The sequence below is a fragment of the Neocloeon triangulifer genome, unplaced genomic scaffold, assembly GCF_031216515.1.
Source record: "Neocloeon triangulifer isolate White Clay Creek 2 clone unplaced genomic scaffold, ASM3121651v1 ptg000012l, whole genome shotgun sequence".
Taxonomy (NCBI): Eukaryota; Metazoa; Arthropoda; class Insecta; order Ephemeroptera; family Baetidae; genus Neocloeon; species Neocloeon triangulifer.
In genome coordinates this window covers 14,558,713-14,571,440 of record NW_026775554.1, presented here as the reverse complement: position 1 = coordinate 14,571,440, position 12,728 = coordinate 14,558,713, and the positions used below count along the sequence as shown (strand labels likewise).

Sequence of the window (12,728 nt, the reverse complement as noted above, 5' to 3'; positions counted from 1 at the left end):
GACTTCAATAAACTATAAAACGTTATGTAACCACAATGATTTTGTTATCCAGAACGGTTAATAAAGATTAAAGTATAATTATATTTATCTAAAATCATGTTGCTACTGATAAGCTTTGAAATAGCATTCAAATTAAATTTTTTTAGTAACATTTTTTTTTTTAAATAATATTTCTCAAATCGCTGATCTCTTCTTATAGAGATTTGTTTAAAAGGAGTAATTATTTACATTTACTTATTAAATGGGAGATGGCCGGGGTTTATTTAAAGATTTAAAGAATAATAATTTTCAGACATCTATTTTTTTTTTATAAAAGTCACTCTTATTGAATTCCTTGGATTGAAAAATTAAATATACGCAAATTAGTAGAAATTATAAAGGAAAAATCTTTTCAAGTATACTGATCAATGCTTTCGAAAAATCAGTGCTTTCATATATTTTATTGAACGCGAAATTTAAATATATATGGATAACTGCAGAAGTGAAATGATTGTGTGCCTTAATTCTATGGTAATTAAAGTACATGCAATTAAATGTACATACACACAAGGAGGGGCAAAGCTGACTTTGATCGACACTTACCTCATACACGGCGCCCAGAGGCATGACCAGGCAGGCCACCATCAGATCGGCGACGGCGAGCGACACAATCAAATAGTTGGCCACGCTCTGCAGGTGACGTTCCAATAGAATGGCAGCGATCACGAACACATTGCCTGGTAACAACATCACAGGGGAATGTGGTTAGTTTTCGTTCTCTGCTGCAAAGTCACGTAGGAGAAAAAAGTAAAAACTGTTCTCTATTGCTTTTCCCCAGCAAAGTCAGCGCGCGAAAGAAAGGTGTTTTGTATTTTGTTTGGTTTTTCGCACAGTCAGTTTCGCAGCAGTCGGAAAAATTGCACTTGAAGTGGAATTGCTGCTTCGAAAACGGATCTGCTCCGCCAAAGTTTTTCGCAGATCCAAACTTGCGAAAGAGCGTCAGCTGCGTGCTGATTTAACTTTTGAAGCAAGCGGAGAGCAAACTTAATTGTTTCCTATTCTTTCCATTCCTAAAGGAAATTGACTGTGGTGGCGTCTGTGTTTAAAGGATGGAGTGGAAGTTTGTGGTAAGGCAGTTGAGTGAAACTTAATGAAAATTACAAATTCTGACATATTTAAAAGAAAAAGATATTTTATATTTTTAAATACGCGTTGGTTATAATTGAATTTATATGTTACAGATTTGATGGCAATATTTAAAAATGTTAAAATTAATCAATGTAGCTTAATTCAATTTTAAATTGATCGAAATATTTGTTAAAAGTTTTTTTCTGCAGTGTAGACACTCAAGAGTTCAAAATAAAGCTTCTGCTTCTTCAATGAATATTAGCCTAGATTGAAAATTTTAGATATTAATAATTCTAATGAAAAAAAAAGTATGAACTTATTTTCTGTATAGCAAAGGCTTAAAAATATAGAATTTACACTGATTATTTATCTTTCCCGTTGCAATAAATTTAATTGAATTAATGAAATTGGTTGGTATTAGTTATTTTTCTGGCATTTTACAAATTTATTTTATTTGGGACATTTAAGATAATATAAATATCCTGTTGTATTTTAATTAATATTGAATTTATTACCAACCACAGAGGTGCAAACATATTGTATTTGACCACAACAATCAATACTGAATGCTAATTTAGCTCCAATATCAACCAATTTCACACCGCCTCAAAACAATAACAACATGCTATTCAATCGGATGCTCGTCATGACTGGAGTAACAAATAAATAAACCACGAGAGAGGCTATAATCAATTCGGCAGTGCAACAAACGCAATGTTCGGCAACACGAGTGGCGGCGGCAACCGTACATGGGTATTATGAACAATTCCAAGGTGTAAGCCGACAAATTCCCCGGCTTAGCGCCGCAGACCATTTTTCAGTCTGTGATAAATTGCGCCCAATAAAAGGCGTGACAATACAAATCCGCGTAAGAGAGACTGTGCGATCCATGACGTGTGGCAAAAAGAGCAGATTAACGCCGGGAAACAATGGCGGCGGCGAATTAATTCTGCCTCGACCCATTTTCTCTGGGACGCCAGAAATAGCTCGGATCGGTCCGGCTGCGGCGTGGCATAATGTCATGAATTCTATTCTGCCGATTCGTGCTCAATCTGACGGCGTAGAGCCCCAATAAGTCACACACAGCGCGTCCCCCGTTATTGAATTATGATGTTTGAATTCCAGGCCACTGAATTTCCATTGTGTCCGATAATTACTCCGCCTGGCTCGTCTATATGTATATAGGCCTCTGTCAATAGGGTCGGTCGTCATTTGTGTGGAAATGCATTTATGCCGCGAGAATCAATAGACGCGCATTAGCGCCAGTTCTTAGAGTTCTTTCCATTCCTATTATTAAATTATTATCTCTGTGATTTCTCTCACAGCGAGAATATAAAAATCTGAGCTTCAATTTACCCATTAAAGGAGAAAAAGTACTTGATTTGATTGACTTATACAGAAAGTTATCATGATAGGCACTTAATTTTTTTAAAGTGAATTAAGCTTATGCCAAGAGTATCAAGGCCAAAAGTTGAAAGCTCTGATGGTTTGTAAATTAACGAAAAGTTTAATTTTGCTGTATTAGTGGCTAGTGCTGTGAAGACGTAGATTATTTCAAAGTATAATCATCTGTGCATATCAATCTATCCATTTAAATAATTTGGGAATTGTTGGGAATATTTTATTTTCAAATATTTTAAAATTTTAATTTGTCGGTCCGGTTCAGATTTTGGAATAAGAATAATAATTTTATTATAATGCGAAGTTAAAACGGATTTTTAAGTGATTTCATTTTCTCATCATATTGATAATTCATATTTTAATCCATCATATAATTCCTCTCATGATAATTAACTTATTTTCAATTCATGAACTAAATATTAACCGCATATGACATGATACTAATGTGATTTATTTTAAAATTATGAATGAAATGTTATTGCTTTCATATAAATCAATAAAAATTATAGTTAGGTTTCTTCGTAAACTTTGGAAAGATTTTTTTAATTATTACTCAATATTCTACCTTATTGAAATGGCACGATTTTCTTTGTATGAACTGCAGCTACACGGCCTTCAGAGTTCGTTGAGAACAAACTGAGATTTAGTGTGGCACAGAAAAAAGAGATTGCACGTTGCTCTTCCGCAATTCGTGCGCTCACGTAGAGAGGCGTGATTTGAACCAACCCGCGTGGTATCACAGCAGCGCAGCCCGACGCAAAAGCTTGTCGTGTATTTTTATTTTCATTCTTATTTATGGGTCACACGAATTCATGCGCGACACGTTTGCGTCCTATGATAAATGCCGCGCGCATTATTTGCGCTTCGTTTCAGCAGTTTAGTCGGCCGTCGAACGCTTTGTTCGCGCTGAGTTATTGGCCTGAATTAGGTGCACGTGTGCACCAAAAGGAAGGACATTTCAATCCGGAATAACTCGGTATTTTCGGATAGTAAAAAAATATCCAATGTTATTTAGAGCAGAGTATCCGAGATTCCAAATTTACTTCCGCCCTTATTCACTGTCGGCAATAACTCGGCCCAAGACCCGCAATAACCCAAAACCGGCTGAAATTACTGTCGACAGGACCCTCGGAATTGCGGTCATAAATATCCAGCGGTGGGAGAAAAATGGCGGGAAAAGCGTGGTACTTGGCGGAGTAAAAAAAGGAAAACTCACCTATTACTGTTATTAAGATCATGAGGCCGAGGATGACTGAAGTGACGGCCATAAAGATGACGTCAGTGAGCGAGTCGGGCTCGGCTGGAGCACCCCGAGTTGAGTTTCCATCGAGCGACGTGAAATTCCCAAAGGTGTCGTTGGAGCAAACAGACGAAATCGTGCTGTTGGTCGTCGAGTTATCGCAGCTGCTGCTGCTGCTGAGCCAATTGTCCGACTGTTGGTCCATCGTGCGCAGCGCCCGCACTGTCGAGGTGGCCAGCGCCAGGGCAGCTGCCACGGCCATGCGACTAGAGGCCATTTTTCAGGCTATTCCTGCAACAAATCGGAAAATTCCTTATTATTAAAATATGCAAATAAATAAATCATACTTTGGATTACAGTTATCAATTTAAGTATTTAAATGTAATAAAAAAATTCTGTTTCGAGTTTATTTTTGGGGCTTTTCATTTCATCTTTAAACGACTGTTTTTAGCACGTTCCAGTTCAGTTAAGTAGAGATCAAAGCGATTAGATTATATTGTAATTTGTCATAACATTGTTAATACTTAATTCATTAGTTCTATGTTCTCGGCATTGTGATTTTTGTTTTGCATCAACCACTATCACTATTGGTAGTTTTGCCTTCTTGGTCAGCATAACTGATTGTTCTCGATGTGGAGGTGCGTTTAATTCATTAAATTGGTGAGCAACCTGGTGCACAGGTTTGATGAGCGGGTTGCATAACCAGAAAGTGGACAAAATTAAAACAAAATCTTTACCAATGGTTTTTCTATTTGTAGGGGTTGCTATTTTGGAGCTCACGAAAATTAGAATGTTTCCAAAATTGAATTGGTATATAATATGATCTATTTAATAGCGTTCTGTGAACTACGATGTTAGATTTGTTTAATTCAGAGTGGAGTTGGATTTAAAATATTGGGGGATATTTGTACTAAGTTAACTTATTGGAATTGTAAGTACTAAATTAACTTTTGAATATCCCCCAATATGAAAAATGGTGAAAAAATTTTCATGGAAAACTGGCAAAGGTAACATAACATTACCAAAATTCCATCCAACTTTCAGTAGCATTTTATGTTTTGGTCAAAAATGTGTGTTTTTTATTTTATTTGTTATTTATGTTATGTTACTGCAGGTACTCAGTTTCCCAATTTTCCCAAAATCTACCATCCCCTGACATGGCATTGGCAAAACATAAACCCGCGTCGGTGCTGTCGTATCTGCCACGTCTAATATTTATTTAAGCCAACGGCGTGTCGATGATTTGATGCATTAATGATGCCGGCAGACGGACGGAATGACATTTTTGCCAGGTAAATCCCCGGGCAGAATAATAAAATACGCCAACGGTGAATCTGCGGCGGAGCAGAGGACAGTTTACGGCCACTTTAAAGCAGATGACACGAACGGCCGAGCCTTCACTAGGGTCGCATTATCTATCTCTCTTGAGCGGATAAATTCTCGGCCAGTGTTTGCTTCGATAAATTAGCGTTAGCGGCTAATGGCAGGCCGTTTGAAAATTATGGCCCAATAACGGTGCAACACCCGCCAAAAGATTGGGGCGTTCCTTTTTTTTTACTTTCCTCTCTGTTTGATAGCAACTTTGGCCTTCATGGCCTTGCCTAAAAGCGGCTTTTTTCAATCTGCAACGAAAGAGCTTTGTCGAGAGAGGCAGTAAATATCGGCAAAGGAAACCTTTGATTAGGATTTTGGCAACATTTCGGAGTGAAAAATCAAATGTTTTAGGGAGGTCGTTCTCATTAGCGCAATGAAATTTCCGTTTTAAAAATTTCGTGTTTACTAACCACTCAAATGCAAACATCAAAAGAGGGTTAATTTGTGTTTGCAGATTTATTTTTTACAAGGGCTATACATACAGTTTTTATCGCTTTCATATGTCAGACGCAAAAGCATTTTCAATTAAAAATTTATATACCTGGAATGTTGAAGCGTTTGCCAACAGATATAAACAAACTCTTCTACTCATTCTCTTTAAAGCGATGGAAATTCGAAAAAAAAAATTCCTTCTCCTTCTGCATGTTCTGGAAAGACTTTAAATGAGTGACTAATTATGTTATTAATGACCAGCAACGAAATTATAAAAAGAAAAAAAATGAAAAATGGAAATTATGGCAATGTTTCAATAATAAAAAATTTTATTCTTTTTCGAAGATTGAACGACTCATTTTGAATAAATAAGTTTAGACCCGTCAGAGTGCAATAGTCTGTAACTAAGAATAATATATGGGATTCCGGAAAGTGGTTCTTAATCCAACATTTTTTTGTTCTATTTATGTAAGTTTTTGAAGGAAAATAATTAATACTTTGTGTGTGATAATTTCTATTCCATATAAAATCCAATAAAATCAACTTTGAAATTGTTATTATAATTTTACTTTGCAAAATTATTTTAAGGCGTGCCTTTTAATTAAAAAAAAAAATTAAAAAATTATCAATTGATAAAATTTTAATAATATAATTTTTTGCACATTTTTCACTTCACCTTGTCTGTCATGTTTCGTGAAAATTCATTATTTAAGTTTCTTCAATGCCTTTAATCACAAATGAGCTTCTCGAGACTAAACGTCACTCTGCAAACTCTCTTCAGGAAAGATTTATATATGCGACTCTGTCCACGACAGCAAACAACAAAGTTGAGTGAATGGCGCAGCTCGGCTGGCACAGAGTCCTTTGAGGCACAGACGGACCGGCATGCTAATCAGACAAGTGATAAATGCCGGTGGTTTAACCTCTACGGGACCGACTGGAACGTCCCCTTTCACATATCTGCGCCGCAATTAGCAGACAATCCTTTGGTGAGAAATCATCAGTCATTTGACTTCTCAAGAGTGGCGCAAGGAGCTCCTCTCTCCCGTGGGCAATTTCGCCAATTTCAAAGGCGCGTTCGTAATATTCCTCTACCTCAGAAGCTTTTGTTGTTGTTGTTGATGCTGGGGCGCTTTTGTGGTCTCCGCGTCTGTGGAAAATCCTCAAGAGCTTTGCACAACCTGATTGGGGAATTAAGCGGACTTCATCCATTATATAGGTAGCTAGGACAGCAAGGTTTCGCCCCATAGAAAGCGTAATAGTCTCGCACGGAGGAGCTGCACAGCCACGGCCCATTAACTCGTACAGCCGTTATCGTGTCTGAAAAATTGGGAAATGGTGTTGGCGCAATTTCCTTTTACTCTCATAGAATTTCAATTCCATCTCTTCTAATTTGTTTGTATTTATTTTTTGAGCCAAGAACTATTTTGTAAAATTTAATTTTTACAAATTCAGCAAATTGAATAAATTTTAATAATTAATTACTTTTTTAAATGAAACATCAAAATCATGTTGAATTTGAAGTTTCCATCGCTCCTAAAACATTACTCGGGAAACAACGGAAAAATTTGATGTAATTTATTCATTTAACTTGCACAATTAAAAATTATTAACGTGACAAAATAGTTAAGAACAAAGGGCAAGACATATTTGAACGAAATAATATTTCTTTAGATATAAATGCATTTAGTATTTTACTTTTTTTAAATTTATTGATTGACTGACGCTAACAATAAGAATAAAAATAACTAGAAGGTAATTGAGAACTGTGTATGTATATATATTTTGTAATTCAATATATTTATTGTTTTAGACGAATGTTTAAAACAACACTTTAAATCAATTGAAACAAAATTTATGCTGCTTGTTTTCTTGAGATTAGACGCAGGGACCCGGATGAACATTGAAAACAAAGGACCGGCGATGCAAATTTGACAACTGGCTCAGGGAATTGAGCAACATTTGCGTTTTGGCCAGAAATTACGACCGCAGTCCTGGGATTTTGCTGCTTTAATGCGGACGGAGCGAATCGTAAAGTGCGGAGCGAGCCTTTCCCGCAGAGTGCGTGCCACCCGCCGATGCTCACGTCAATTGGCCGAGCAATTTTCCACCAGCGGTTTGCGACAGAGATATTCGGGCCGCAGAGAGGCATTAAGTCATAAGGGAGAGCGAAACCCGCCCTGGCCACGTCCAACTGATAATGAGAGAGTGGAACGTCGATGCAAATGTGCGCACAATGGAAATCACTGGGCTGCGAAAAGCGTTTGCCCGTGATGGATTTGCCCCGAATTTCTGAAACAAAAAGGTCAATCAATCAAATACGCCGCCGCCGCCGCACACTATCGCTCACTTTGAAATTAGCAGCCATTGTGCGATTTGTGATTTTTGTTCTGTCCGCGCGTTGATCGGCAATTATTCATGCAAAAGCTCTTCAAGTCACTGCTCAAGCAAGATCACTTGTGCAATTTTGATACCATCCTCTCTCTTTCTTTGTGTTTGATTAAAGATTCAACTCGTTCCTTTTCTCTTGCTCGACGCTCGCCTTGCAATCAAAGTTGGTTGCAAAGTTGATTCCGCAGCCTTGATTTAATATTCAGCCTTCAGAGAGCTTTGCTTGATTGATTGGAACGGAGGGAGGAAAAACACGCAGCGGGCAGTGCCAAGACCAAATCGATTTGACTCGCTCTCAGCAATCAGACGAACAAATCTGCCAACACCAAGAGCAGAGAAATACCTGTTGTCGAAGCCAATTCCGTTTAATGCCCACTGCTACCTGTTTGTGTCTTTCACTCCGCCATTCTTAATTACATTCACAATCAGAGTTCCATGGTAATTATATGTCTGTATTTTCAACGTTTAATTAATTTCTTCTTTAAATCAATAATCTATTTGAAACATTATTTAAAACTAAACGGTTTATTGAAAATTCTTAAAATAGGAATAAAAAAAAAATTAATTTTCTTACAATAAGAACTATGAAATAATAAAATTATTTTATATTTTATGTGACAAATTGTTTCTTTTTAACAGCATTCATGGTATTTTAAGTTTTAAATTTAACATTTTAGCACTTCAAAATTAAATTATTTTAGAATTTATAAAATCTTTGTGCTCATTCTAGAAGCATTAAAATATCCACTTGATCCAATTACAGTTTATTGCTTTTATGATAATAAATTTATCTATCATTACCGCGTTGATAAATATAGCATGTCTGGCTTATATTTAAAAATCGTGAATTTGTATGAAAGGAAAATTTTTGAAAATATTATTGTAAAAAGAGAACGAATTAAATATTTAAAAATAATTTGACAATAAACAGAACAAACATAAAACGAGCAGTTGAAAAATATCCGTAGCAGTTCAGTCACTTTGGGGATGATTCTGTGAGACTTCCATGCTTTGACTAGCGCCTCTACTTGTTAGTCTGCCCAAGTCTTTTGTTTCCTCTAGTAAAGAATTTCATTAGATATAATTACCCATCCTGATTTATTACTCTACGAGCAAGTTTTTTAAGTAGCTCAATTACTTCCAACTTTTCGCAAACTACCATTTAAGCGGATCAATTAGTTTATTAGTCGAGTTGCTGCTCATCAACCAGCTACTTTACTCCATTACTTAGATTGCCAATTTACTTAAAAATGTTTTTTTTTCCTTGCAGATATCTCCCATTTGCAAGAACACAGAAATTAAGGTTTAATTACCAAAAGCAAAGAAGAAATGACGTCAGAGAAAGTGAAAGTACCTCGCAAAAGTATTATATGTGTGGTTGCTTTGGAAGATTATTTTGGAGAAAAGTTGCTTCCATTTCGCTACAACAACTGAGGAGAGAGTGCACAAATCAAGGAGTCCATTTATTTATCCGCACTCGCCTCCAGCTTGCCGATTTATCAAAGGGTTAAAACGCGAGCGAGTGAAATTTATTCCGCGCTGCTTCACATACAAATGGTGGTGTGCAAAAACGCGACGCCCGTTTTTATTCCACGGCGGCTGCTACACAATCACGCCATTAATGTTGCACAACATTTTTCTCGCTAACAAATTTATCACTCCGACAACTCATTGGAGTGCTGGGCTGAACCAAACTCTCACTCTTTTTTCACCCTTAAAATATCGACGGGGTGGTAACGCTGCTGAATACAATTTCTACCAACGCGTTGATCATTGGCCATTATATTGTTCGCTGCTTTCATCGATTTTTTTCGCTAGCAAACAAAGACGCTTTGCAAAACTGCGATAATGGCCGTTGGCGTTGGAAAAAGGCTGATTTATTCACGCCAAGGCAGTTATTCTAATTTCCGAGCAATAAAATGCGCGTTTTTGCTGCAGCTTTTTTATTTTATTGTGGTCGAATTGCTGTGCTAAAAAAAATGCTGCCGTATTGTTAAAGCTGGGAGGCAGATGTGTGCGTATATTAAAAGACACCCAGTGGTATTGCGGTTGATCGTCGCGCGACCTGATTCGGAACGAAGCGCAAATGGAGTTCTTAACGCATTTTCCGGCCCAGGCGTGAAATTTTTAATAATGGCTGCTGAGCCTCGCGAGTGGATGTTAAATTTTATTTTACACTGCGGGATAAAATTTTAGCCCTTTTTGAATGGCCTTTTATTCCCACAGCTCGCGAGTGCAGTTCTGACAGATAACTTGTATAATATTTAACAACTTCATTATAGGAAGAAAAATTGGCTTCACAAAAGCTATACAATAATTCTCTTTTCACCCTTACATATTATTCTGCGGAAATTTAATGGTTTCCTTTGTACTAACAGGAGCCAATTTAATGTGCATGTATATTGCAATGCCTCATCAAAGCTTTCAGTCACAATACACAATATCACCCGCTTATCATCAGCCTAAATTATCCAAAATTAATTGGTAAAGTTCAATAAATTAAAAAAAATAAAATAAGAGAAAGCATTAGACTAAATAAAATTATAAATAAAAAAATTAAGTTAAAAACTAAAAAACAAACTTTAAGATGAATTGAATGTAAATTTAATGGTTTTATGAGTTGTTAATTAACTCTTTGAGTTTGAAAACGATTTTCGCCCAAAAATTTCAACTTTTTTTCTTTGATAATCAACGTATGTAACATTTTTTGTCAAAATATAGAGTACTTGAATGTGGTTTTGGGAAAAAGCTAAATTTAAATCAATATTTATTTTATATAAACGATAAATTTGCTTGAAAATTTTATTTTTTTAATTCCAAAACATTTTTAATTCGGATCATAACATATTACGATAAAAAATATGATATCGTGCTTCAAATAAATTAAATTATAATTTAAAAAGTGTAGTAAGAAAATTGCTCAAAATTTATTTAGTCGTTCACTGCTCACTAAATCCATAGTGCAAATCAAAAAGCAATTATTTTAGAAATTTTGCAGGTGGAACTTTTGAGACGGTCGAAGTTCAACTTTTGGAGAGCCAGTTTTGCTCTAATTTCGCCAGCCAGACATAAATTTTCTGCGAAGTCGGCAAAGTTGCAGCCAACAAGACGGACGCTCAGAGAGTGAGTTTGGCTGGCAAGGTGTGGCTGGCGCACGTCAAGGACCAAACTTGCTTCGATGCCGAGATCACACTCGAGAGCTCGGCATAATTGGGCGAGCTCACGGCAAAAACAAACAAAGCCATGTGTGCACATGCCGAACCAACAAAGCCTCGCAGAAAAGGAAATTAGAAGTGCGAGAATTTATCGCCCAACTTACAGAACGCGCGCTCCAAGAATGATTTATTCCGCCTTATCATTCAGCAGAGCCGCGGCGTGAGCTATTAATAGAGCCAGAAGGAGAGGCTAATTTATCACGACCATTTATTTAAAAAAAGACCAGCTCGTATACCTTCGCCCGCACGCACCAAGAAGTGTTCGCGTTCAATAGATTCCAGCTCCACTTTTTCTCTTTTCTCTGGTGGGCGGCAGCCTGCATTTTGACACACGAAATTAATAATTCTTTCAAAGTCACCGGCGGTTTTTTATTTGGAAAAAAAATCGTGAGACGACTTTCTTTGTTAGCACCGATTAGTCGTTCCGTGATCAATATTTCCACCCGCGCCGGCAAAGTTTTCGCGTTCGTGCTTGTTCACAGTTTCAAGTAAAAAGTAGTGCAACCAATCTCAGCCTCATCGCAACTACCAAAACATTTTTATGGTCGGGTAAAAGGCTTGTGTATAATTTTATTACCTCGATCCAACCGACCATTTCAAGTTTCCTGGAGCTTACCGTGGTGGGAAATGTATAGATACATATTTTATTATCAAGAGAAACGTTTTATATTCTCCTTTTTAGCAAGATAGACCCCGAGAAGTTGTTTCAAACTATACCCATGTTTATCGGCAAAGTAACGGAATTTCATTAGCTTTTCATTTATTTACATATTAAGACTTTCATACAATATAAAAAAATTACATAGGTTTGAAAATTTGATTAAATTGGTAGTAAAAACTCCCAAAATTTCAAAGTTATCTTTATTTAATTTTTATTTCTTTAAAAAGAAATTTGTCATGCAGATACGGCGGATGGGGTCTTTTTTATCTCCCAAGTTTTAGCAAAATTCTCGCCAGTGGTGGTGCCGTTTTTTTTGCCAAACATGACTTTTTTTACATAAAATGTTTTCAACAATTGCACGTAAACAATGAATTTGTAACAATATGGATAAATACACTACAATAACAACAACAACAGTAATAATAACAAGATCTTCCAAATATCAATCACTATTTTCAGCTCAAATGAAGATTTATGATGAACCCGGAGCTAAAAAAAAAAAAAAATGGTCCCAACTGATATTTTTATAATAAAATTACCTGGAAAATTGTAAAAAATTCAGCAATGGAAATCTATTTATAGATTATTTTATAAATATTTTCTCAGCATCATTCTTTATCAAAACTTGTAGGCTGAACTATTATTTTTTTTCTTGAAAGAAATCATCAATCTCAATTTAATCTTCAAGGCGTTTTTCACCTGAAAAAATTATTGCTCTAATAGGCTAGAATTGTGAAAAAATTTACCTCACATTTAATTTGTAACTGGCATAACAGTATTGCCTTTCTTGATTTTTTGTTCAAATGTAAAAAGCCGCTGTGTACTTTATATGAGCGGAAATAACCTAAATGAAGCTTTAGCAGGAGTAAAGCAGAGCGTTTTGCTTTCTGTTTGAAGTGTCCTTTTA

At 36.2% G+C, this 12,728-nt stretch overlaps 1 protein-coding gene across 5 annotated transcripts in view; it reads right to left on the bottom strand.

Annotated features, from left to right (window-relative positions):
• The window catches only part of LOC132197638 (5-hydroxytryptamine receptor-like), a 96,673-nt gene that overhangs the window by 20,231 nt on the left and 63,714 nt on the right, over positions 1–12,728 (bottom strand). For all 5 annotated transcript variants that reach the window (XM_059621042.1, XM_059621041.1, XM_059621039.1 and 2 more), the window contains exons 4-5: positions 3,725–4,039; positions 583–716 (exon numbers count right to left, since the gene is read on the bottom strand). In XM_059621042.1, coding sequence (XP_059477025.1) covers positions 583–716; positions 3,725–4,025 — 435 coding nt within the window. In that variant the 5' untranslated portion in view covers positions 4,026–4,039. The remainder of the gene's footprint in view (positions 1–582; positions 717–3,724; positions 4,040–12,728) is intronic.